Here is a 26,245-nt window from a genome sequence, read left to right on the forward strand (position 1 = left end):
TCCCTCTTTAGAGACTCTTCTGAGCTCCCCTATTTCCCCTACATCCAGGATGAGAAGCCCCCTGATACAGAACCGTGTCTTCTGGGGGCTCTCAAACTTAAATGAACTCTGATCCATCCAGCAAGTATTTACTGAGCATCATGCTAAGACGTAGGAGAAGAGAGAGGAAGACATAATTTTCACTTCCAGGCAGCTTGTAATTAAGCTGAAGGGACAAGACTTACTGATGCATTAAGCAGTTAGATTAAGCAATGTAAAGCAGGGTAAGAGTCAACATTCTACTGAGGTATGAGCAGTGAGGTATAGAAAGGTCCTGCACATAACTCTGCAGTTCTTGTCGCTGCCTTTGCCTCTCCTTAATGGTGTATGTCATTTGGATTTAGAAAAGTTTGGTGACAAGGTCATGTATAATGATGGTAAAAGTAATGACCATGAAGGAGTATAAATCTGAACGTACTCACCCTGTTTGAGTGGGTGACCTGAGCATACACAGTGTTCCCTGGAGAGAAGGAAGCATACTCTAAGTTCCTCACAGTCTCTGCTGTTAACACAGGAAAGCACAGTCAGTAGCTGAAGGACTCTGGTTTGCTCTCCCAGGACCTTGTCTACCCCAGGCCATTCTCTGACCCCAGAGAGGCAGTTGTTCAAAGCATGGCCCTTCATTAGGGTTCATTCATTTTTGACAGTCTTTGGAGTTCTGGGTTGAACCAGAACATTCTCAGCCATGTGATCTATTTCTGACCTCATCTCCTCAGGGGCACATGGTCTTGAGCTATCCTAAAGCCTCAGAGTCTCCCTCTGGCTTCACAGGAAGGGAAGCTTCTGGGACCAAATAGCACTGCCTACACAGGAGCTAGAGAACCTCACTGGTGAGCATAATGGAGCCAGATTATTTCACATATATAATACTATTAAACTTTTCAGAGCTCCTTAGAGTGGGTTTGATTATACTAGAGATGAGGAACTGGAGGCTCAGAAAGTTTTACAGACTTGGTGCAAACTCACACAGGAAGTGATCAGACAAGAATTTGAATGCATGCCTTCTGACTCCAAACCTCATGTTGGGTCCTCCACGCATGAAGTCATGTATCTCTCACCCATGAAATGAGACTCAATGCCAATCTGAGTCCAGAGCCTGTGTTTCTGTGTCTATATCATACTTTCTTTTTTGACTGTGTCCACTCAATGCCCAAACCCCGGCTGAAGAGAGTGATGGGGTCAGGCAGTTTGTCTTTGGGCATTTGATGCTGTAATTCTGTCTTTACCCTGCACCTCCTGTTGATAATGGACATGTCATGAGTCCTTTCACTGGCGCTTAATCTCTCCATTGGCAGAGTGGGGAATGACCCTAATCCTACCCCAAGAAATTGCATGAGTGACCGGTTTGCATTCTTGTAAGGGACCCTGTAAGTCGCACAGGGGACAAACTTGCACAGTTCCAGGTCTTACCCCTTGCACCATCTGGTCCATCTGAGTAATGACATTCTGACTCCCTCCTCTCTTATTATCCAGCCCTCTGACCGCCCCCCTTTCCTTTTCCACTTGGTTCTTCCCATCTGTTTTATGATTGGGAGTTAAGAGTCTGGACGCTTACCAGGACACTGGGTTTGCGGAGTAGAGAATTGAAAGAAACCTGAAAAATAAAATCAGGGAAATTGAAATCTGTGACTATAGTGAGAGAAGCCTTCCACCCCCTACCCCTAGAGGTGTCTCTCTAGAGAGTGTGGTGGAAGGGGACCCGAAAGGGAAGGGCAGGCAGGCCCTGAGACTGGGTCCTGCATTTTCCAGTAAGACACTTTTCTAGGAGATTAGCACATGTGTATTCACAACCCAGGTGTTGTCCCAGTGGACCAGCTGAGCCAGGGTTTTCATCCTCCCTCCCTTTATCTATCTTCTACAAGACAGAGTCTTGTGGAGGTCCCAAACGCTAAGTCTCTGGAACCTTGGAGAAGAGACAGTAAGTAGGAAGAAAGGAAACCTATTTTTTTCCTGCAAACAAATAACGACACGATGATGACTACGACTATACATATTGAAGGAACTGCCACTACAATCCACATGGTATCCAGGTGTTCATTTTTTTCATTAGTAACACCTAAAAAGAAAAAAAAAGAAGTTGCACTTGAGACACATCGAGTGAGGCCCAGAGTGGTTTTTTAGAGCCTCTACTGCATCTCTTCTAGACCATCTTTGGGGGTTGGGTGGGTTCATCTATACCCAGAGGCTCTGGGGGTCTGAGCAGGCTTTCTGGGAGTGGGAGTCCATTTAGGCAGACAGGGCATGGTGGAGCCTGGTAGAGCCAGTGGGAGGAAGCAATCCTGACTTCCCAAGGACTTTGCTCTTGGGCTCTGAGTGGGCTGGAGAAAGGGTTGGTGGAGGGGGAGGGAGGAAGGAGAGACCTCTGGGGGAGTGAGAGGCATGGAGCCCCTGGGGATGTCTGTCCCTTCCCAGTGTCACTTGGCTGTCTCCTACTGGGCCTCTGTTTTAGGAATCATAAAGAGCACGAGAGACACTCCACACCCCACAGCCACTCAAAGCTCTCAGAGAGACCTGAGACAGACTTACTTTTGCAAAGACTCTGGACAGAGACAGAGAAGGATGAATTGCTGACAGGATTCTCAGCTACGCAGGTGTAGGTCTCTTCATCGAAACTCTTGGGGTCCCAGGAGATAGTGAGGTTTGCTTCACTTTGAAGTGTGTTTCCTGAGACCTGCCACCTGAATAAGATGTTATCATTTGGATTCTCCACAGAGCAGGTCAGGTGGATCTCACAGGTCCTATTTTTAGACCATTTGGTGTGAGGGACAACTTGTAAGTTCCTCAGTCGTCCTGTGTGCAGAGAAGAGGCCTGTATTAAGGACAAATGGCTTGGCTCAGCCCTCTGTGAAAAATATCTCTCACCTCGATGTTTCTGTATTCCACCTGGCACTGCTGTGTACTCTGTAAATAACTCTGCATGTACTGCCTAGTTGATGACATCAAGGTCTGGGGTGACCAAATTATAAGGGACATCAGTATGAGATAGAATAGGCAGTGGGAGAGAGGGAAGGGAAAGACTGGAGTTGTCGCCAACTAGTCGGGTGATTTTGAGCTGATCACTTTAACTTTTGGAGCTCCAGTTTATTCCTGGGGGTCCTTCTAGCCCTTGTTCACTGCCCCTCATGTAAAGATAATTTGGAGACTAAGCTAAGGGCCAGCCCTACCTTAACCAGGTCAGAAACCAGAAGACCAGGCACACTTCTCCATTGTAAAAATTCCCTAGATGGGATGGAAGATAAAAGCTTAACACTCTTGGAGAACTGTATTTCCCAAAAATCTGTGGGAATATTGGTTCTCACTGGAGCTGATGCTGGCTCAAATGATGACAAAGAGACCTTGATGTAGAGTGTCACCAAGTCAGAAAGGGAAATGTTGAGAACTAAAGAATTAGGAAAGGAAGAAGTGAAGAAACAGAGAGGAAGCATGAAATTCTGGGGAAGAAAGAAGTGCAATATATTTGAGACTACATATGTTGCAGAAATATCTGAGAGCAGAGACCAGAAAATATTACCTAGTAAGGTGTCAGTGGCTGTGAGTCAATGGGAACATGAAAGCAGTACAGAAAAGCCGTCTGACCTAGACTCTGCCCAAGGGTTGAAATAAAGGTGACCCAATAGAAACAGAATGACTCCAACTGTCTGATTAGAAGAGATTAAGTAATGCTTTAAGCCTAGCTGAGTAGGAGTGGTGGAACAATACCTTGCTATAACAGAATTTTCATGTCATGGCAAGAGTGTTGGATTTGGAGTTAGGAAGACCTAGGTTAGAATCATGGCTTTGTCATTTACTGGCTACATGGACAAATTTTAGTCTCTTCATGCCTAAGTTTCCTCATCTATAAAACTGGGCAATACCACTCTCACCACTATTATTCAACATAGTTTTGGAAGTGTTAGCTACAGCAATCAGAGAAGAAAAAGAAATAAAAGGAATCCAAATCGGAAAAGAAGAAGTAAAGCTGTCACTGTTTGCAGATGACATGATACTATACATAGAGAATCCTAAAGATGCTACCAGAAAACTACTAGAGCTGATCAATGACTTTGGTAAAGTAGCAGGATACAAAATTAATGCACAGAAATCTCTTGCATTCCTATATACTAATGATGAAAAATCTGAAAGTGAAATTAAGAAAACACTCCTGTTTACCACTGCAACAAAAAGAATAAAATATCTAGGAATTAACCTACCTAAGGAGACAAAAGACCTGTATGCAGAAAATTATAGGACACTGATGAAAGAAATTAAAGATGATACAAATAGATGGAGAGATATACCATGTTCTTGGATTGGAAGAATCAACATTGTGAAAATGACTCTACTACCCAAAGCAATCTACAGATTCAATGCAATCCCTATCAAACTACCACTGGCATTTTTCACAGAACTAGAACAAAAAATTTCACAATTTGTATGGAAACACAAAAGACCCCGAATATCCAAAGCAATCTTGAGAACGAAAAATGGAGCTGGAGGAATCAGGCTCCCTGACTTCAGACTATATTACAAAGCTACAGTAATCAAGACAGTTTGGTACTGGCACAAAAACAGAAATATAGATCAATGGAACAGGATAGAAAGCCCAGAGATAAACCCATGCACATATAGTCACCTTATCTTTGATAAAAGAGGCAAGAATATACAGTGGAGAAAAGACAGCCTCTTCAATAAGTGGTGCTGGGAAAATTGGACAGGTACATGTAAAAGTATGAAATTAGAACACTCCCTGACACCATACACAAAAATAAACTCAAAATGGATTAAAGACCTAAGTGTAAGGCCAGACACTATCAAACTCTTAGAGGAAAACATAGGCAGAACACTCTATGACATAAATCACAGCAAGATCCTTTTTGACCCAGCTCCTAGAGAAATGGAAATAAAAACAAAAATAAACAAATGGGACCTAATGAAACTTCAAAGCTTTTGCACAGCAAAGGAAACCATAAACAAGACCAAAAGACAACCCTCAGAATGGGAGAAAATATTTGCAAATGAAGCAACTGACAAAGGATTAATCTCCAAAATTTACAAGCAGCTCATGCAGCTCAATAACAAAAAAACAAACAACCCAATCCAAAAATGGGCAGAAGATCTAAATAGACATTTCTCCAAAGAAGATATACAAATTGCCAACAGACACATGAAAGAATGCTCAACATCATTAATCATTAGAGAAATGCAAATCAAAACTACAATGAGTTATCATCTCACACCGGTCAGAATGGTCATCATCAAAAAATCTAGAAACAATAAATGCTGGAGAGGGTGTGGAGAAAAGGGAACACTCTTGCACTGTTGGTGGGAATGTAAATTGATACAGCCACTATGGAGAACAGTATGGAGGTTCCTTAAAAAACTAAAAATAGAACTACCATACGACCCAGCAATCCCACTACTGGGCATATACCCTGAGAAAACCATAATTCAAAAAGAGTCATGTACCACAATGTTCATTGCAGCTCTATTTACAATAGCCAGGACATGGAAGCAACCTAAATGTCCATCAAGAGATGAATGGATAAAGAAGATGTGGCACATATATATACAATGGAATATTACTCAGCCATAAAAAGAAATGAAATGGAGGTATTTGTAATGAGGTGGATGGAGTTAGAGTCTGTCATACAGAGTGAAATAAGTCAGAAAGAGAAAAACAAATAAAGTATGCTAACACATATATATGGAATCTAAGGAAAAAAAAAGTCATGAAGAACCTAGTGGCAAGATGGGAATAAAGACACAGGGGCTTCCCTGGTGGCGCAGTGGTTGGGGGTCTGCCTGCCGGTGCGGGGGGCGCGGGTTCGGGCCCTGGTCTGGGGGGATCCCGCGTGCCGCGGGGCGGCTGGGCCCGTGGGCCGCAGTTGCTGGGCCTGCGCGTCTGGAGCCTGTGCTCCGCGGCGGGGGGGGGCCGCGGCGGTGGGGGGGCCCGTGCGCCGCGGTGGGGGGTGGCCCCCGCTTGCCACGGCTGGGGGGGGCCCTCGCGCGGAGGCGGGGACCCAGGGCAGCCATAAATAAAATAAATAAATAGATAAATAAAATTAAAAAAAAAAAAAAAAAAAAGACACAGACCTACTAGAGAATGGACTTGAGGATATGGGGAGGGGGAGGGGTGAGATGTGACAGGGTAAGAGAGTGTCATGGACATATATACACTACCAAATGTAAAATAGATAGCTAGTGGGAAGCAGCTGCATAGCACAGGGAGATCAGCTCGGTGCTTTGTGACCACCTAGAGGGGTGGGATAGGGAGGGTGCGAGGGAGATGCAAGAGGGAAGAGATATGGGAACATATGTATATGTATAACTGATTCACTTTGTTATAAAGCAGAAACTAACACACCATTGTAAAGCAATTTTACTTCAATAAAGATGTTTAAAAAAAAACTGGGCAATAATACTTGCTTCTTGGGTAATTATGAGGATTAAATGAGATAGCATGTAGCACAGAAATGGCAAATATTTGGCATGAATATTACATCTCCTTCAGCCAATGTCTGTTGCTGACCTCAAAAACCTATCTTGATATCTTTCTTCAATTGATGAATGTATAACTATTGACTTGACATTTCCACCTGGTTATAATGTGTATCTCCAACTCAACATGTTCAAAAAGACTCCTGTTTTTCTCTCCAAAACCTTCTCAATCTGCAACTTTCCCCGTCTTAGTTGACAACAACTGCATCCTTCCAGTCATCCAAGCCAAAAGCCCTGGAGTCATCCCTGACTCATCTTTTCCTCTCATACTCCCACATCACAAAATCCTGGTGGCTTTACCTCTAAAATATATCCAGAATCCAACCACTTCTCACTACCTCCACTGCTCCCACTCTGGTCCAAGCCAGTATTACCTCTTGCTTAGATAGTTGCAATGGCTTCCTAATTGGTTCAGTGGCTTCCACCCTTGTCCAAAGAGATCCTTTAAATAAGTAAGTTAAATTATATTACTTCTCTGCAAAATCCTCCAATAGTTGTCTATTCCCCCAAAATAGAAGCCAAAGTCCTTGGGATGGCTCTCATAGCCTTAGAAGATATGGCCCCCTACTTCCTTACTGACCTCATTTCCTATTGTTCTCTCTTACTCTGCTCCTTGATGTTTGACCTTCTTTATATTCCTTGAGCTGCCAGACACAGGGAGTGCTTGTGCGGGATGGCTCTTCATCCAGATATCTGCATGGCTCACTCTTTACCTCCAATATGTCTTGGCTCTAACGTCATCTTCTCAAAGAGGCCTATTATGACCACTCCATTTAAAATTGACCACTGCTCTCTGGCATTTCTGATGCTCCCTATTCTGTTCTAATCTCTCTTTCTCCATAGCACTCGCAGCTTACTGTGTCATTTGTTTATATATTATGTGTACTGTTTATTATTGCTCCCATATTCCCTACCCAGAATGTCAGTTCCATGAGGGCAGGGATCTTTGTTTTGTTCACTGATGTATTTCAAGGGTCTAAAACAGTGTCTTGTATATTATCCCTGGTTAACAAATATTGTTGACTCAGTGAATAAACAACATGACTCTGATATCTTTCTTAACACTGAATCCTAGGCAGTTACTCCCAATTAAGTGATATTGGCCCATAAGATCAAATCTTTGCCATCCCTAGCCTAGTACATACAGAACAATTGACCAGTGTTTTTTTTTTTTAAAAAAAACCTATATAATTTATATCTTAAAATTCCTTTACACAATTGTAAAACATGTTGGTGCAGCTTACACATCTCTCTGTGTATGTGCCTTTGAAGGAGAGGTACTCCAAAAGGCCCTGAGAAGGCATTGGCATTGGCATTCAGCCTCAGGAGTGTGGTTGTTGCAGAAGAAGTTGTGCTTGGTCACCTAAATAGTGACAGAAGAAACTTGTCTCAACAAGTGTAATGGAGCCTAGTACAGGGTCTAGGAGTCACAAGATTTAGGTTCTAATCTTAGCTCTGTCACTAACTGCTGTGCAATGCCATTGAATTGTTTTGTTGCTGGACCTCAGTCTAGCTCCAAATGCCATGCTTTTTACCACTAAGCTATAGTGCACACTTGCAGTCACATAGAATTGAAATATGTACCATTTTTCAGTCCATACACAATTAAACCCCATGATTTGACTCACTGAAGATCCTCAGATCATAACTGGTGAACAGTGAAGAGGTCAGTGTGGTTATCTGGGCGCTGTAAGTTCCTGTGTCTGCCATCGTCAGGTTGCTGAGCTGCAAGGAGTAGGACTTGGTGACCTTCAATCGATTTTTCCGCTTTGGGTCAGTCACCCTGTTTAGTGCTTCATTTGGCTCTATGAAGATGATAGATTTTCCATCATGAAGCCAGGTGATGGACATGATCTTCTCTTCCACAGGAGACTTCAGGGTAAGTGTTACAGACTCCCCCACGACCCCGTTCACAATCAATGGGGTTGAGCTGGTTTGTGAAACTGTGTTCCCTGTGAACACAGAAAGGAAACTGCTATAATTCTCCCTGCCCTCCCCCTGCTCCCCACACCCTTTCTCCATACTCTTCCAGTCAGTTAGAGCTCTCTGATACTGAAGCCCAGAAATATGATGAAAAAGGAAAGGGTTAAGAGGAGTGTTGAAATGGGCAATCACAGAGGCTCCACCCCAGCAAAATGTCTGGCACTCTTGTTTAATGAGTAGTTGGTCCAGATGATCCTGGCCAGTCTAACCTCCCACACTAGCTGGTCACTCCTGGGTCATGGCCACACTATCTGACCCCAGCCTCTGAGTTATCTGGGCATGAGATAGAGAGGGACAACTATATCAACTCTCTGGCACAGACTTCAAAACCCACAAGTCTTTGCTGATGAAATATAATCAAAGCTCGACATTTATTAAATACCTACTGTGTTCAGTATAGTAGGTTTGTGAGATTTAGAGGACTAATAATAGGAATTTACAGTTCTTACACATTATTTCATTGGACGCTGACAACAATTCTGTGAGGATGAATATTACCATCTCCATTTATAGACAAGGATCTGAGGCACAGAGTGGTTACCTAATTTTCCCAGGGTTACCTAGCTAAGGAATAACAGAGTCAAGATTCAGACCCAACTCCTTTGACTCTAACTACTTTGTGCTCTTTCCATGATACCAGAAGATATCTTTTCTTCTCCCAAAAGATTATTGTCTAGTAGTTGAGGAGATAAAAACTGATAAGCATAAAAGTAATACATATAACTTCAAAGTAACATATAATGACTATACTCTCATAAGCCTATCTCAGAGCCATTAATATTCAAGCAAAAAAGGTGAAATAGTCACAATCATTCTTAAAGAAGATGTTCTTTACCATCCTTTGCCAAATTCCTAGCATTTATCATACCATTTTTAGCTCTCTGTTTACTTGTTTGTCCAGCTGACCATGCCTTAATTATCTTTATATCTCAGCACTGTGCCTGATACAAAGTAGGATCTGGAAATATTTGAGTGAATCAATGAATAACCATTACCACAACCTCAACCTTTTCAAGACTTCTTAATTCTCAGGAGAGGATCTGAGTAGGGGAGGAAATGTCTCTTGGGATCTTTGCACTCAGCTCCTGGGTGACCTCATATTTCCTCTCTTTTTCTCAAATTGTCATATGCATGCCCGTCACATGAACACTGCCATAAATTCCCCCTCTTTACTACATCTTTCCCATCAGCACTTTAACATGCCGATGTTTGTCATTTGACCCTTCTTCCCTCTTGGAATCACATGGGTGAATATCACAAGCAAAATCGTGAGTGAAAAAAGAAAATATAAATACAAATAGAATACAGTGGCATGCTTACATTTATTTAAAGTTAAAAAACAGGCAAAACAAATCTATTCTTTTAGAAGTCAAGATAGGGTTACCTTTGAGGAGGAGGGAAGGATAACATGTAGGAGGGAGCATAGAGGGGGTTTTCTGGGCTGCTGGTAATGTGCCATTTCTTAACCTGTGTCTGGATACACAGATTTATTCATTTTATCATCATTCATTGAGCTGACACTTAGGATTTGTAATTTTCTCTTTGTATGCTATATTTCAGTAAAAGAGGTTAAAACAACAAGAAAAAACAAAACAAAGCAATTACAATGGCCTATGAGGGCCAGAATGATCTGGTCATTTTTCTCTTTTCAGCCTAATTTCCTATAACTCCCCCCCTTGTTCCCTTTGCTCACACTATACTGGCCTGGTTATTCCTTGAACAGGCCAGAGTTGTACACTTGTAATTCCCTCTGCCTAGAATGCTCTTCCCCCAGGTGTCCACATGGCTCACTCTTTTGTCTCCATAAGGTCTTTAATGCAAACGTTCCCTCTCAAGGAGGCCTTCTGTGACCACACTTTCCTCACCACAAGCCCTCACTCCTGTGTACTCACTGCCTTTGAATTTGTTTTTCTCTGTAATACTTACTTTCTACCATACTTTGTAATTTGCATATTTGTTTTTTTGTTCTTTTTCCCTTCTATAAGAATGTAAGCTCCATGAAAGCAGGGATTTTTTCTGTCTTGTTCACAGTGATGGACATTCTTGAACAGTGCTTGGCACATAGTAGGCACCCAATGAATATTGCTGAGTGAATGAGCACAGCTCCATCCCTTGTTTTGGAGGTTCTCTGCCCAGGATGTTTAGGACAAGTTTCTCTTTGTAAGGGGTCTCAGCATACCCTGTGGCCCAAGGACTCTCCAGGAAATGTTCTTCCTTCTCTAGCACAGACCTTTAAGTTTCCTTTGTTTTTATAGATTGAAATCATTCATTTATTTAACAGGCCATTCATTGCACTATTTGCTCAGCTCTATGCCAATTCAGTGAGTAAAAGCCTTAGAAATCATGGCATTCAGACCATATTTATTAGATTCCTTTTATGTACCAGTTTCTGGACTGAAGACTGAATATAGAAATGAATAAGACATTATCCGTCCTCTGGACTCACCGTGTGGTAGAGGAGTCTGACAGGTAAACATGTAGCTATGGTGTGGTGAGTTAGGCGTTGACCTAGGATAGGGTTTGCTTCTGCATTGCCCTCATACCACTAATTGCACCCTGCACACTCAATATCAAGTGTTTCTTTCTCTTAGATATAATTAAAATGTTCTTTTCCTCTATTTTTTGTAATCTTGAGGGTAGGGATTATGCTTATTATCTCTGTATTCCTAGCATTTAGCACAATTTTGAGCTCAGTAAATGTTGAATTGATAGAGATAAATGCTCTATAGGAGCACAAATAGCGAAAATGATGGGGCAGAAAGGGTTGGGGGTTGTCAGGGAACACTTCGCAGAGAAGATAACATTGTAGTATGGTTTTGAATAAAAACAAGAAGTTCTCCATTGCTTGATTATTTCAAGAATGCCCAGCTCTTTCTTTGCTCTGTTGTTCCCTTTGCCTGAAATACCTTGCTCACATTTTCCCATCTGGTGAGTTCCTATTTATCCTTCAAGGATAAGTTCAAATATCTGTTTGCCTTTGCTTATATTTGTGGGGTTTGCATTGGTACAGGGGAAGAGAAAGGAGTTTGTGGTGGGAGAAGAGGAGAAGTTATAGAAGGAGGAGAAGGGGTTGGTAGAAGAATTCCCTGTAAGTCTAAGAAAAAAAAGAAGAGCCACAGTGCTTAAGGAAGGTGAAGGTAAGAAGTTACTGAAAAAGCTCAAAGGCTCCTCTGAAAGACTTTGGACTGAAGGAGAGCTGCTTTGGGGCCCAGATGATGTGGTGTGGCCCAGAAGGCACAAGAAGGCCTTTTTCTCTAATCTGCCTGGAATCAGCACTGATGCTTTGGGAATGTCCTGGGTCAGCATCCTTGGCATGAATATCCATGTCCTCTGCAGAGCATTGAGGTCTTCTGTAAGTGGTTCAGCGGGCAGCAGATTTGGGGGACTAGAACCAGAAGAGACTAAGAATTGGGAGGATGCCTCATGACCTTAACAGAAGGCTGCTTTGGGGGCCTATGGGAAGCATCCCTTATAAGTCACTGGGAGCCACTTGGAGCATGGGGGTGGTGCTGAGGTCCATCCTCTGGTGTGGATGTTCAGTCAGCAGAAATTTGGGGTATGTTTGTTTACGTTTCACTCACTCTGGAAACATGAGTAATGTATCAGTCAGCTCTTTATGTCCCCAGAATCTGGCCCAGGGAACTTGGAATACTAAGTAGGTTGAGATTAGAATGTAAAGTGTCTTGAATGATTATCTGAATGATTTTTTTTGAATGTATTAAGAAACATGGAGTATTTTTGAGAAATGAAAAGGAATAAAGAAAGCAGGGGTCTTCCCTGGTGGCACAGTGGATAGGAGTCTGCCTGCCAATGCAGGGGACATGGGTTCGATCCCTGGTCCGGGAGGATCCCACATGCCTTGGAGCAATTAGACCCGTGCACCACAACTACTGAGCCTGCGCTCTGGAGCCCGTGAGCCACAACTACTGAAACCCATGTGCCACAACTACTGAAGCCTGCATGCTTAGATCCCATGCTCTGCAACAAGAGAGGCCACTGCAGTGAGAAGCCCGTGCACTGCAACAAAGAGTAGCCCCCACTCGCCGCAACTAGAGGAAGCCCGCATGCAGCGGCGAAGACCCAACACAGCCAAAAATTAAAAAAAAAAAAAAAGCAGGTAAGGCTGAACTGATTCTGAAAAAGAGAAAAGTCAGAGAAACTTTGGGATATCTAACCTAGGGGAATGGCTTAGGCCTAGGACTGGCTTAGTCCTATCTATAGGAAAAAGAGATACAGTGGGTTGTTTCAGCTCAGTATGAAACAAGTTCAGAAGGAGGGTAGGGGCTGATTTCTCAAGAGCTTTAATAGAGAAGGGAAGAGATATATCAGGCAGGATCTTGAGTAAGACAAGTGAAAATGAAAATACAACATACCAAAACTTACAGGGTGCAGCGATCACAGTGCTCAGAGGGAAAATTTGTTCTTTGAAAAGATCAGGAAGATTGACATACTTTTAGCTAGATTAATTAAGAGAAAAATAGAGAAAGCTCAAATTACTAAAATTAGAAATGAAAGAGTGGACATTACTGCAGACCTTATAGAAATAAAAATGATTATAAGAGAATATTATGAATAACTGTATGGCAACAAATTAGATAGCCTAGATGAAATAGACAAATTTCTATACACAAACAGATTACCAAGACTGACTTAAGAAGAAATAGAAAATCTAAGCGGACCTTTAACAAGTAAAGAGATTGAATCAGTAATCAAAAACCTTCTGGCAAAGAAAAATCCAGGACCAGATGGCTTCACTGGTGAATTCTACCAAATATTTAAAGAATAATTAACATCAATACTTCTCAAACACCTCCCCCAAAAAGAAGAGGAGAAAACACTTTCTAATTCATCCTATGAGGCCGGCATTACCTTTACCAAAGCCAAAGATATCATACACACACACACACACACACACGAACGCACGCACAAACTATGGACCACTATCCCTTATAAGTATTGATGTAAAAACCCTCAACAAAATATTAACAAACTGAATCCAGCTGCATATTAAAAAGATTATACACCAAGACTAATTGGAATTTATTTCAGGAATGCAAGAGTGATTCAACATATGAAAATCAATCAATGCAATATACTACATTAATAGAATTAAAGAAAAAAGACACATTATCATCTCAATTAATACAGAAAAAACATTTAACAAAATCCAACACTGTTTCACACATAAGAATCTAAGAATAGAAGGGAAATTCCTCACCTTGATAAAAGGCATTTGAGAAACCCACATCTAACATTCTATTCAAAAATGAAAGGGACTTCCCTGGTGGTGCAGTGGTTAAGAATCCACCGGCCAATGCAGGGGACATGGGTTTGATCCCTGATCCCAGAAGATCCCACATGCCGTGGAACAACAAAGCCCGTGCGCCACAACTACTGAGCCTGTGCTCTAGAGCCCGCGAACCACAACTACTGAGCCTATGTGCCACTACTACTGAAGCCTGCATGCCTAGAACCCGTGTTCCACAACAAGAGAAGCCACTGCAATGAGAAGCCTGCCTACTGCAATGAAGAGTAACCCCAGCTCACTGCAGCTAGAGAAAGCCCACCCACAGCAACAAAGACCCAATGCAGCCAAAAATAAATAAATAAATAAATAAATAAATAAATAAATAAATAATAAAGAATGAAAGACTGAAAGCCTTTCACCTAAGACCAGGAACAAGATAACAATGCCTACTTCCATCACTTCTATTTAACATTGTACTGGAAGTTCTAGTTACAGCAATTAGACAAGAAAAATAATAAAAGGTATCTTAATTGGAAAGGAAGAAGTGAAACTATTCCTATTCACAGAGGACATGATCTTATAGATAGAAAATCCTAGAGTCCACAAAAATAGATTGGTTCAAAATGGCAGAGTAGAAGGACATGCGCTCATCTCCTCTTGCGAGAGCACCGAAATCACAACTAACTGCTGAACAACATTGACAGGAAGATGCTGGAACCCACCAAAAATAAAATACCCCACATCCAAAGACAAAGGAGAAGTTGCACTGAGACAGTGGGAGGGGCACAATCATGATAAAATCAAATCCATACCTGCCAGGTGGGCGATCCACAAACTGGAGAACAATTATACCACAGAAGTTCTCCCACTGGAGAGAAGGTTCTGAGCCCAATATCAGGCTTCCCAGCCTGGGGGTCTGGCAATGGGACTAGGAATCCCCAGGGAATCTGACTTTGAAGGTCAGTGGGATTTGATTGAAGGACCTCCAAAGCACTGGGGGAAACAGAGACTCCACTCTTGGAGGTCACACACAAAGTTTTGTGTGCATGAGGATCTGGCTAAAGGAGCAGTGACCCCATAGGAGACTGAACCAAACCTACCTGCTAGTGTTGGAGGGTCTCCTGCAGAGACAGGGGGCAGCTGTGGCTCACCACAGGGACAAGGTCACTGGCAGCAGCAGTTCTGGGAAGTACTCACTGGTGTGAGCCCTCCCACAGGCTGCCACTAGCCCTGCCATATAGCCTGTAGGCTCCAGTGCTGGGTCGCCTCAGGCCAAACAACTAACAGGGAGGGAACACAGCCCCACCCATCAGCAGACAAGTGGTTTAAGGTTTTACTGAGCACAGGCCCTGCTCACCAGAGCAAGACCCAGTTCTACCCACCTCCAGTCCCTCCTATCAGGAAGCTTGCACAAGCCTCTTGGATAGTCTTATCCATCAGAAGGCAAACAGCAGAAGCAAGAAGGACTACAATCCTACAGCCTGCAGAACAAAAACCATAGTCACAGAAAGATAGACCAAATGAAAAGGCAGAGGACTATGTCCCAGATGAAGGAACAAGATAAAACCCCAGAAAAACAACAAAATGAAGTGGAGCTAGGCAACCTCCCAGAAAAAGAATTCAGAATAATGATAGTGAAGATGATCAAGGATCTTGGAAAAAGAATGGAGGCAAAGATTGAGAAGATGCAAGAAATGTTTAACAAAGACCAAGAAGAACTAAAGAACAAACAGAGATGAACAATACAACAACTGAAGTGTAAACTATACTGGAAGGAATCAATAGCAGAATAACTGAGGCAGAAGAACTATCATTATTCTGAATTCTTTTTCAGGTAGACTTCCTATTTCCTCTTCATTTGTTTGGTTTGGTGGTTTTTACCTTGCTCCTTCATCTGCTGTGTATTTCTCTGTCTTCTCATTTTGCTTCACTTACTGTGTTTGGGGTCTCCTTTTCACAGGCTGCAAGTTCGTAGTTCCCATTGTTTTTGGTGTCTGCCCCCAGTGGTCCAGTGGCTAAGGTTGGTTCAGTGGGTTGTGTAGGCTTCCTGGTGGAGGGGACTAGTGCCTGTGTTCTGGTGGATGAGGCTGGATCTTGTCTTTCTGGTGGTCACGATCACGTCCGGTGGGGTGTTTTGGGGTGCTTGTGACCTTATTATGATTTTAGGCAGTCTCTCTGCTAATGGGTGGGGTTGTGTTCCTGTCTTGGTAGTTGTTTGGCATAGGGTGTCCAGCACTGTATCTTGCTCGTCATTGAGTGGAGCTGGGTCTTAGTGTTGAGATGGAGATCTCTGGGAGAGCTTTTGCTGTTTGATATTACGTGGAGCTGGGAGGTCTCCGGTGGACCAATGTCCTGAACTCAGCTCTCCCACCTCAGAGGCACAGGCCTAACACACAGCCGGAGCACCAAGACCCTGCCAGCCACACAGCTCAGAAGAAAAGGGCAAAAAACAAGAAAGAAAGAAAAAAAATAATAAAATACAAGTTATTAAAAATAATTATTAAAATTAAAAAAATAATAAAAAAAGAAACAAAGAAGAGAGCAACCAAACCAAAAAATAAATCCACCAATGATAACAAGTGCTAAAAATTATACTAAAAAAAAAAAACAACAAAAAAACGGACAGACAGAACCCTAGGACAAATGGTAAAAGCAAAACTATACAGACGAAGTTACACAAAGAAGCATACACATACACATTCACAAAAGGAGAAAAAGGAAAAAAATCTATCTATCTATCTATCATCTATCTATCTATCTATATATAAAAGGAGGAAGAGAGCAACCAAATCAATAAACAAATCTTCCAATGCTAATAAACTCTAAATACTAAACTAAGATAAACACAAAGCCAGGAACAAATTAGATGCAGAAAGCAAACCCCAAGTCTACAGTTGCTCCCAAAATCCACCGCCTCAATTTTGGGATGATTTGTTGTCTATTCAGGTATTCTACAGATGCAGGGTACATCAAGTTGACTGTGGAGATATAATCCACTGCTCCTGAGGCTGCTGGGAGAAATTTCCCTTTCTCTTCTTTGTTTGCACAGCTCCTGGGGTTCAGCTTTGGATTTTGCCCCGCCTCTGCGTGTAGGTCACCTGAGGGCGTCTGTTCTTTGCTCAGACAGGATGGGGTTACAGTAGCAGCTGATTAGGGGGCTCTGGCTCACCCAGGCTGGGGGGAGGGAGGGGTACGGAATGCCAGGTGAGCCTGTGGCGGCAGAGGCTGGGGTGACATTGCAACAGCCTGAGGCGTGCCGTGTGTTCTCCTGGGGAAGTTGTCCCTGGATCACGGGACCCTGGTCGTGGCGGGCTGCACAGACGCCCAGGAGGGGAGGTGCGGATAGTGACCTGCTTGCACACAGGCTTCTTGGTGGCTGCAGCAGCAGCCTTAGCATCTCATGCCCGTCTCTGGTGTCTGTGTTGATAGCTCGCACCTGTCTCTGGAGCTCATTTAGGCGGTGCTGTGAATCCCCTCTCCTCATGCATCCCTAAACAATGGTCTCTTGCCTCTTAGTCAGGTCCAGACTTTTTCCCGGACTCCTTCCCCACTAGCTGTGGAGCACTAGCTCCCTTCAGACTGTGTTCATGCAGCCAACTCCAGTCCTCTCCCTGGGACCTGACCTCCAAAGCCCAAGCCTCAGATCCCAGCCTCCACCTACCCCGGCTGGCGAGCAGACAAGCCTCTCAGGCTGGTGAGTGCTGGTCGGCACCGATTCTCTGTGTGGGAATCTCTCCACTTTGCCCTCTGCACCCCTGTTGCTGCACTCTCCTCCATGGCTCTGAAGCTTCCCCCCCCGCCCATCCCCCATCTCCACCAGTGAAGGAGCTTCCTAGTGTGTGGAAACTTTTCCTCCTTCACAGCTCCCTCCCAGAGGTGCAGGTCCCTTCCCTATTCTTTTATCTCTGTTTTTTTCTTTTTTCTTTTGCCCTACCCAGGTACGTGGGGAGTTTCTTGCCTTTTGGGAAGCCTTAGGTCTTCTGCCAGCATTCAGTAGGTGTTCTGTAGGAGTTGTTCCACATGTAGATGTATTTCTGATGTATTTGTGGGGAGGAAGGTGATCTCCACGTCTTACTCCTCCACCATCTTGAATGTCTCTCAGGCATGATATATTTAAAATGATGGAAGGGAAGAACCTACAACCAAGAATACTCTACCCAGCAAGACTCTCATTCAGATTTGAAGGAGAAGTCAAAACCTTTACAGACAAGCAAAAGCTAAGAGAATTCAGCACCACCAGACCAGCCTTGCACAAATGTTAAAGAAACTCCTCTAGGCAGGAAAGAGACTAGCAACTTAAAAAAAAACAACAAACAAACAAACAAACAAAAACAACAACCACAAAAAAACCTTGCACATATATAGACTGATATATCAAAACCTCATGGGAACAGCAAACCCAAAAACTGAAACAGATACTCACACACAAAAGAAAAAGCAACCCAAACACAACACTAAAGACAGTCATCAAGTCACAAGAGAAAAGAACAAAAGAGGAAGGGAAGAAAAAAGACCAACAAAAACAAACCCAAAACAACTAAGAAAATGGCAATACGAATGCATATATTGATAATTATCTTAAATGTAAATGGATTAAATGTGCCAACCACAAGACATAGACTGGTTGAGTGGATAAAAAAACAAGACTTGTATATATGCTGTCTACAAGGGACCCACCTCAGACCTAGGGACACATACAGACTGAAAGTGAGGGGATGGAAGAAGGTATTCCATGCAAATGGAAACCAAAATAAAGCTGGAGTAGCAATACTCATATCAGACAAAATAGACTTTAAAATAAAGACTGTTATAAGAGATAAAGAAGGACACTACATAATGATCAAGGGATCAGTCCAAGAAGAAGATATAACAATTGTAAATATATATGCACCCAACATAGGAGCACCTCAATATATAAGGCAAGTACTAACAGCCATAAAGGGAGAAATCAGCAGTAACATGATAATAATGGGGGACTTTAACACCCCACTTTCATTAATGGACAGATCATCTGGACAGAAAATCAATAAGGAAATACAGGCCTTAAATGACACATTAGACCAAATGGACTTAATTTATATTTATAGAGCATTCCATCCAAAAGCAGCAGAATACATCTTCTTCTCAAGTGTACATGGAACATTCTCCAGGATTGACCACATGCTGGGCCACAAGGCAAGCCTCAGTAAATTTAAGAAAATTGAAATCATATCAAGCATCTTTTCTGATCACAACGTTATGAGATTAAAAATAAACCACAGGAAAAAAACTATAAAAAACACAAACATGTGGAGGCTAAAAAATATGCTACTAAAGAACCAATGGATCATTAAAGAAATAAAAAGGAAATTAAAAAATACCTACAGACAAATGAAAATGAAAGCACAATGATTCAAAACCTATGGGATGCCTCAAAAGCAGTTCTAAGACGGAAGTTTATAGCAATACAATCTTACCTCAGGAAACAATAAAAATCTCAAATGAACAACCTAACCTTACACTTAAAGTTACTAGAGAAAGAAGAAGAATAACAACAAAAAAAACCCCAAAGTTACTAGGAGGAAAGAAATCATAAAGATCAGAGCATAAATAAATCAAATAGAGACACGGAAAACAGTAGCAAAGATCAATGAAACTAAAAGCTGGTTCTTTGAAAAGGTAAACAAAATTGATAAACATTTAGCCAGGCTCATCAAGAAGAAAAGGGAGAGGATTCAAATCAATAATATTGGAAACGAAAAAGGAGGAGTTACAAATGACACCACAGAAATACAAAGGATCATGAGAGACTACTACAAGCAACTGTATGCCAATAAAATGGACAACCTGGAAGAAACGGACAAATTCTTAGAAAGGTAGAGTCACCCAAGAATGAACCAGGAAGAAATAGAAAATATGAACAGACCAATCACAAGTACTGAAATGGAAACTGGGATTAAAAAACTCCCAAAAAACAAAAGTCCAGGACCTGATGGCTTCACAGGCGAATTCTATCAAACATTGAGGGAGGAGCTCACACTTATCCTTTTGAAACTGTTCCGAAAAATTGCAGAGGAAGGAAAATTCCCAAACTCATTCTATGAGGCCACCATCACCCTGACACGAGACAAAGATACCACGAAAAAGGAAAATTACAGGCCAATATCACTGATGAGCATAGACTCAAAAATCCTCAATAAAATACTAGCAATCTGAATCCAACAGTACATTAAAAGGATCATATACCATGATCAAGTGGGATTTATCCCAGGAATGCAAGGATTTTTCAATATCCACAAATCAACCAGTGTGATACACCACATCAACAAATTGAAGAAAAAAACCATGTGATCATCTCAATAGATGCAGAAAAATCTTTTGACAAAATTCAACACCCATTTATGATAAAAACTCCCCAGAAAGTAGGCAAAGAGGGAACATACCTCAACATAATAAAGGCCATATATGACAAAACTATAGCTAACATCATACTCAATGGTGAAAAGCTGAAAGCATTTCCTCTAAGATCAGGAAAAAGACAAGGATTTCCACTCTCAGCACTTTCATTCAGCATAGTTTTGGAAGTCCTAGCCATGGCAATCAGAGAAGAAAAAGAAATAAAACGAATCCAAATTGGCAAAGAAGAAGTAAAACTGTCTCTGTTTGCAGATGACATGATACTATACATAGAGAATCGTAAATATGTTACCAGAAAACTACTAGAGATAATCAATGAATTCCGTAAACTTGCACAATGTAAAATTAATACACAGAAACCTGTTGCATTTCTATATACTAACAATGAAATTCAGAGAGAGAAATTTAAGAAACAATCCCATTTACCACCACATGAAAAAGAATAAAATACCTAGGAATATACCTACCTAAGGAGAGAAAAGACCTGTACTTTGAAAACTGTAAGATACTGATGAAAGAAATCAAAGATGACACAAACAGGTGGAAAGATATACCATGTTCTTGAATTGGAAGAATCAGTACTGTTAAAATGACAATACTACCCAAGGCAATCTACAGATTCAATGCAATTCTTATCAAATTACCAATGGCACGTTTCACAGAACTAGAACAAAGAAAATCTTAATTTGTATGGAAACACAAAAGACCTCAAATATCCAAAGCAATCTTGAGAAAGAAAAACGGAGCTGGAAGCATCAGGCTCCCTGACTTCAGACTATACTACAAAGCTACAGTCATCAAAAGAGTATGGTACTGGCACAAAAATAGAAATATATATCAATGGAACAGGATGGAAAGCCCAGAAATAAACCCACACACCTATGGTCAATTAATCTATGACAAAGGAGGCAAGACTACACAATGGTGGAAAGATGGTCTCTTCAACAAATGGTGCTGGGAAAACTGGACAGCTACATGTGCAAAAATGAAATCAGATCATTCTTTAACACCATACACAAAAATAAACTCAAAATGGATTAAAGACCTAACCTATAAAATTCCTAGAGGAAAACATAGGCAGAACGCTCTCTGACATAAATTGCAGCAATATCTTTTTTGATCTGTCTCTCAGAATAATAGAAATAAAAACAAAAATAAATGAATGGGACCTAATTAAACTTAAAAGATTTTGCACAGCAAAGGGAACCATAAACAAAACGAAAAGACAACCCACAGATTGGGAGAAAATATTTACAAATGATGTGACCAACAAGGGGTTAGTTTCCAAAATTTACAAACAGCTCATGAGGCTTAATATCATCAAAACAAACAACACAATTTAAAAAATGGGCAGAAGACTTAAATAGACATTTCTCCAAAGAAGACATACAGATGGCCAACAGGCACATGAAAAGATGCTCAACATCGCTAATTATTAGAGAAATGCAAATCAAAACTACAATGAGATATCACCTCACACCAGTCAAAATGGCTATCATCAAAAAATCCACAAACAATAAATGCTGGAGAGGGTGTGTAGAGAAGGGGACCCTCTTACACTGTTGGTGGGAATGTAAACTGGTACAGCCACTGTGGAGAACAGCATGCAAGTTCCTTAAAAAACTAAAAATACAGCTACCATATGACTCTGCAATCCCACTCCTGGGCATATATCCAGAGAAAAACATGGTCTGAAAGGATACATGCACCCCAATGTTCATTGCAGCACTGTTTACAATAGCTAAGACATGGAAGCAACCTAAATGTCCATCAACAGAGCAATGGATAAAGAAGATGTGGTATATATATATATGATGGAATATTACTCAGCCATTAAAAAGAATGAAATAATGCCATTTGCAGCAAAATGGATGGACCTAGAGATTGTCATATGGAGTGAAATAAGTCAGACAGAGGAAGAAAAATATTGTATGATATCCCTTATATGCAGAATCTAAAAAGAAATGATACAAATGAACTTATTTACAAAACAGAAACAGACTCACAGACTTAGAGAATGAACTTATGGTTACAGGGGGGAAGGATCGGGGGAAAGGATAGTCAGGGAGTTTGGGATTGACATGTTCACACTGCTATATTTAAAATGGATAACCAACAAGGACCTACTGTATTACACAGGGAACTCTGCTCAATGTTATGTGGCAGCCTGGATGGGAGGGGAGTTTGGGTGAGAATGGTTACATGTATATGTATGGCTGACTGAGTCCCTTTGCTGTGCACCTGAACCTATCACAACACTGTTAATCGGCTATACTCCAATATAAAATAAAAAGTAAAAAAAAAAAAAAAAAAAGAATCCACAAAAAAACTATCAGAACTAATAAATGAATTAAGCAAAATTGTAGCATAGAAGATCAATTTACAAAAATTTACAATTACAACACATAGTTTTACAATTGTAAATTTACAACTGTATATTTTTAATTTGTATTTTACAAATACATATTGTATTTTTAAACACTAGCAATGAACAATCTGAAAAGGAAATTAGGAGAACAATTCCATATATAATAGCATCCAAAATAATTAAATATCTATGAATAATTTAGCCGAGGAGGTTCAATACTTATACACTGAAAACTATGAAACATTTTGAAAGAAATTAAAGAATACCTAAATAAATGGAAAGACATCCTATGTTCATGGATTGTAGGACTTAAGATTATGTATTTGGCAATACTACCCAAAGCAAGTTACAGATTCAATTCAATCTCTATCAAAATTCCAATGATTTTTGTGACTTTTTTTTCATAAATAGAAAAGCCATTCTTCAAATTCATATGGAATTGTAAGGGACCCCAACTAGCCAAAACTATATTGAAAAATAAAAACAAATTGGAGAACTCGCACTTCCCAATTTAAAAATTTCCACAGCTACATTAATCACATGCCAGTGTATTGCTGGTATCAGGATAGACATATAGATGTCTATATGGAATTGAATTGAGAGTCCATAAATAAACCCATACATTTATGGACAATTAATTTTTGACAAGAATGCCAAGATCGTTCAATGGGGAAAGAATGGTTGCTTCAACAAATAGTACTGGGACAACCAGATGTCTATAAACAAAAGAATGAAGTTGAACACCTACCTCACACCTATACAAAAATCAACTCAAAATGTTTCAATGACCTAAATATGAAAGCAAAAAGTTATGAAACTCTTAGAAGAAAACATAGGGGTAAATTTACATGATCTTGGATTTGGCAATGAATTCTTAGATATGACAACAAAAGTGTGAGCAGGAGAAGAAAAAATAGATAAATTAGACTTCATCAAAATTAAAAACTTTTGTGCATCAAAGGACATTATCAGGTAATGAAAAGAAAACTTACAGAATAGGAGAAAATATTTATAAATCATATATCTGATAAGGGTCTAGTATTCAAAGTAGTTAAAGAGCTCTTATAGCTCAAAAAAAAAAAAGACAAATAATCTAATCAAAAAGGGACAAAGGACTTGAATAGACATTTCTCCAAAGAAAATATACAAACAGCCAATAAGCACATGAAAAGATGCTCAATATCATTTGTTGTTAGGGAAATGCAAATCAAAACCACAAGAGACTTTACATGTACTAAGATGGTGATTAATAATAATAACAACAATAATAATAGTAAATAATTGGAAAATAAGTTTTGGTAAGGATGTGGAGAAATTAGAACGCTTATACATTGCTGGTGGGATTGTAAACTGGTACAGCCACTGTGGAAAAAACTATTTAGTGATCCCTCAAAAAATTAAGTACAACATTACCATATGATCCAGCAATTTCATTCCTGGGTATATACCCAGAAAAATTGAAAACAATACTTGTACAAAAGTCTCCATAATAGAACTATTTGCAAAAGCCAAAAGGTGGAAACAACACAAATGTCCATCAGTAGATGAGTGGATAAATAAATATGGTACACACATACAATGGAATCTTATTCAGCAATAAAAAGGAATAAAGTACTGATACACGATACAATATGAATAAACATTGAAAACATTGTACTAAGTGAAAGAAGTCAGACATAAAAAGTCACATGTTGCATGATTTCATTTATATGAAATATTCAGAATAGGTAAACCCATTGAGCCAGAAAGTGGATTGGTGTTTGAAGAGGGATAAGGGGAAGGAGAAATGAGAAGTGATTGTTTAATGGGTACAAGGTTTTCTTTTGGGGTGACTAAGTGTTTTGGAGCAATAGAAGTGGTGATTGCCCAACATTGTGAATTTACTAAATGTCACTGAATTGTACATTTTAATATTATTATTTTGTTTTGTGAATTTCACCTTAATGAAAAAAAAGAAAGACAAAAATTTTGTGTGCACACGGAGACACAACTGAGGCTAGATCTGTAGTGGGAGGCTGAAAACTGGGAGGTGTGGAAGGCTGGCAGTCCAGTGGGCACAGACCACAGATTCTGAGAGGTGGAAAGACACAGTTGTCCTTGAGGATAGTGACAAAATATAAACAACTCTCTGCCTATGGTGAGCAACAATAAACATTTGAAGGTGTGGATGGTTAGTAAGAAGTAGATAATGCTCCTCAGGGGAAGGGGAGTCATTGGATTACAATCTTTTAGCAGAAGAGCCTGTAAGTTTTTGACTCAAAACGTCAGAATCATTTGGTTGGCCCATGTGTATTGGCTGTACATATATTTCCTACTACTGTTCTCTCTTCAGCATCAGAATACATGTATTGGCTTCTTGCAAACACACTTGAAGAATTTGTTCTTATTTCTCCATCCCTCCAACTCCACTGTGACTAAAGTCTCATGAGTATGGTTCATGAAGCAGGATTGGGGTTGCCTGGGAGCTTGTTATAAATGCAGAATCTTAGTCTCCATTCCAGAATCAGCATTATAATAAGATTCCCTAATACTTTGTATTCATATTAACATTTGATAAGTAAGTTCCCACCTATAAAGAATAAAACGGAGAAGCAAATGAGATTCATTTTCTCCAGGGCATGATAATGTCTGATTTCAGTTATACCAATTGGGATTATTTCTTAACATGGTTTATCTTTTCAGATACATTTCTTCAAAGGAAAAGGTTATGGTGTCCAGCCCCTTGAAAGAATGTAGGCTGGCATGAGTCATCTTCCTTCATGCTTGTTTTCAAGATTGATTTTATTTGTGCCATACTCTTGTCACAGTGGTTTTTTCCCCTTCCTTAATCACTCCAAACTCTTCCCTGCACCAGGGCCTTTGCACATGTAATTCCCACTGCTTTGAATGCTTCTTCATTAGACTCCTCCCCGTTTGACTCCTCATACTCTTTAAATATCAGAGGAGATGCTACTTTTCCAGAAAATCCATTCCACATCACCTCATCCAAAGCAGATCCTCTTGTTTTTCTCTCCAATGGTTCTGAAACCAAGAAGGACGCTGTGGGGACTCCTGGGCATGGAAGCCTTTATGGTCCCCATTTCTTGTTTGTAGGGAATAGACTCCAGCCTCCATGACCTTCCCTGAGTTCCGAAGGGCAGATTAGAACAGTTGCTAATCAGGGAAGAGAGGGGATGCAGAGACGAGAGAGGAGCAGCCAAGAAACAATAGTGCAGCCTTGGGGCAGGGTCCTGGTTCTGCCTCAAGGGATACACAACAATATCTTTGAGCTGCTCTACAGAACTAAAACCCAACAAATGGAAAATATCAGCATTCTTCATTCCAGATTAAAGGAACCAGAGAAGCTCTTCAAGAAGACCACCTGAGGCCAGATTAAAGGAACCATAGAAACTCATCAGATTACCTGAGACCAAATTAAAGGAGTGCAGGTCCTGCACACACCCTAATCTTATCAGCAACCCCAACCTTGAACCGTTGCTATAAAACTCCTCACCAAATTCTCCCAGGTTGGGACACACAGTTTTTGAAGACAGGAGCCCGCTGTGTCTCCCTTGTCTGGCAAAGCAATAAAGCTATACTTTTCAATTTCACCCAAAACTCTGTCTCTGAGATTCAATTCAGCACCAGTGTACAGAAGCCAAGTTTTCGGCATCAGTACCCTGCTTATTTTCTTCCTAGCATCACAGTTTATAATTATATATACATTTATGTGAATATATAACTGTGTATAAACT

The 26,245-nt window shown here is 40.7% G+C and overlaps 1 protein-coding gene across 2 annotated transcripts in view; it reads right to left on the reverse strand.

Annotated features, from left to right (window-relative positions):
- The window catches only part of SLAMF6 (SLAM family member 6), a 31,148-nt gene that overhangs the window by 2,821 nt on the left and 2,082 nt on the right, over positions 1 to 26,245 (reverse strand). Inside the window, exons 2-6 of one of the 2 annotated variants that reach the window (XM_036868643.1) lie at positions 8,145 to 8,468; positions 2,566 to 2,829; positions 2,030 to 2,095; positions 1,595 to 1,633; positions 462 to 541 (exon numbers count right to left, since the gene is read on the reverse strand). In XM_036868643.1, coding sequence (XP_036724538.1) covers positions 462 to 541; positions 1,595 to 1,633; positions 2,030 to 2,095; positions 2,566 to 2,829; positions 8,145 to 8,468 — 773 coding nt within the window. The remainder of the gene's footprint in view (positions 1 to 461; positions 542 to 1,594; positions 1,634 to 2,029; positions 2,096 to 2,565; positions 2,830 to 8,144; positions 8,469 to 26,245) is intronic. The other variant, XM_036868634.1, reaches the window with a different exon arrangement.

This window comes from Balaenoptera musculus, chromosome 1 (genome assembly GCF_009873245.2).
Source record: "Balaenoptera musculus isolate JJ_BM4_2016_0621 chromosome 1, mBalMus1.pri.v3, whole genome shotgun sequence".
In the NCBI taxonomy this organism is placed as follows: domain Eukaryota; kingdom Metazoa; phylum Chordata; class Mammalia; order Artiodactyla; family Balaenopteridae; genus Balaenoptera; species Balaenoptera musculus.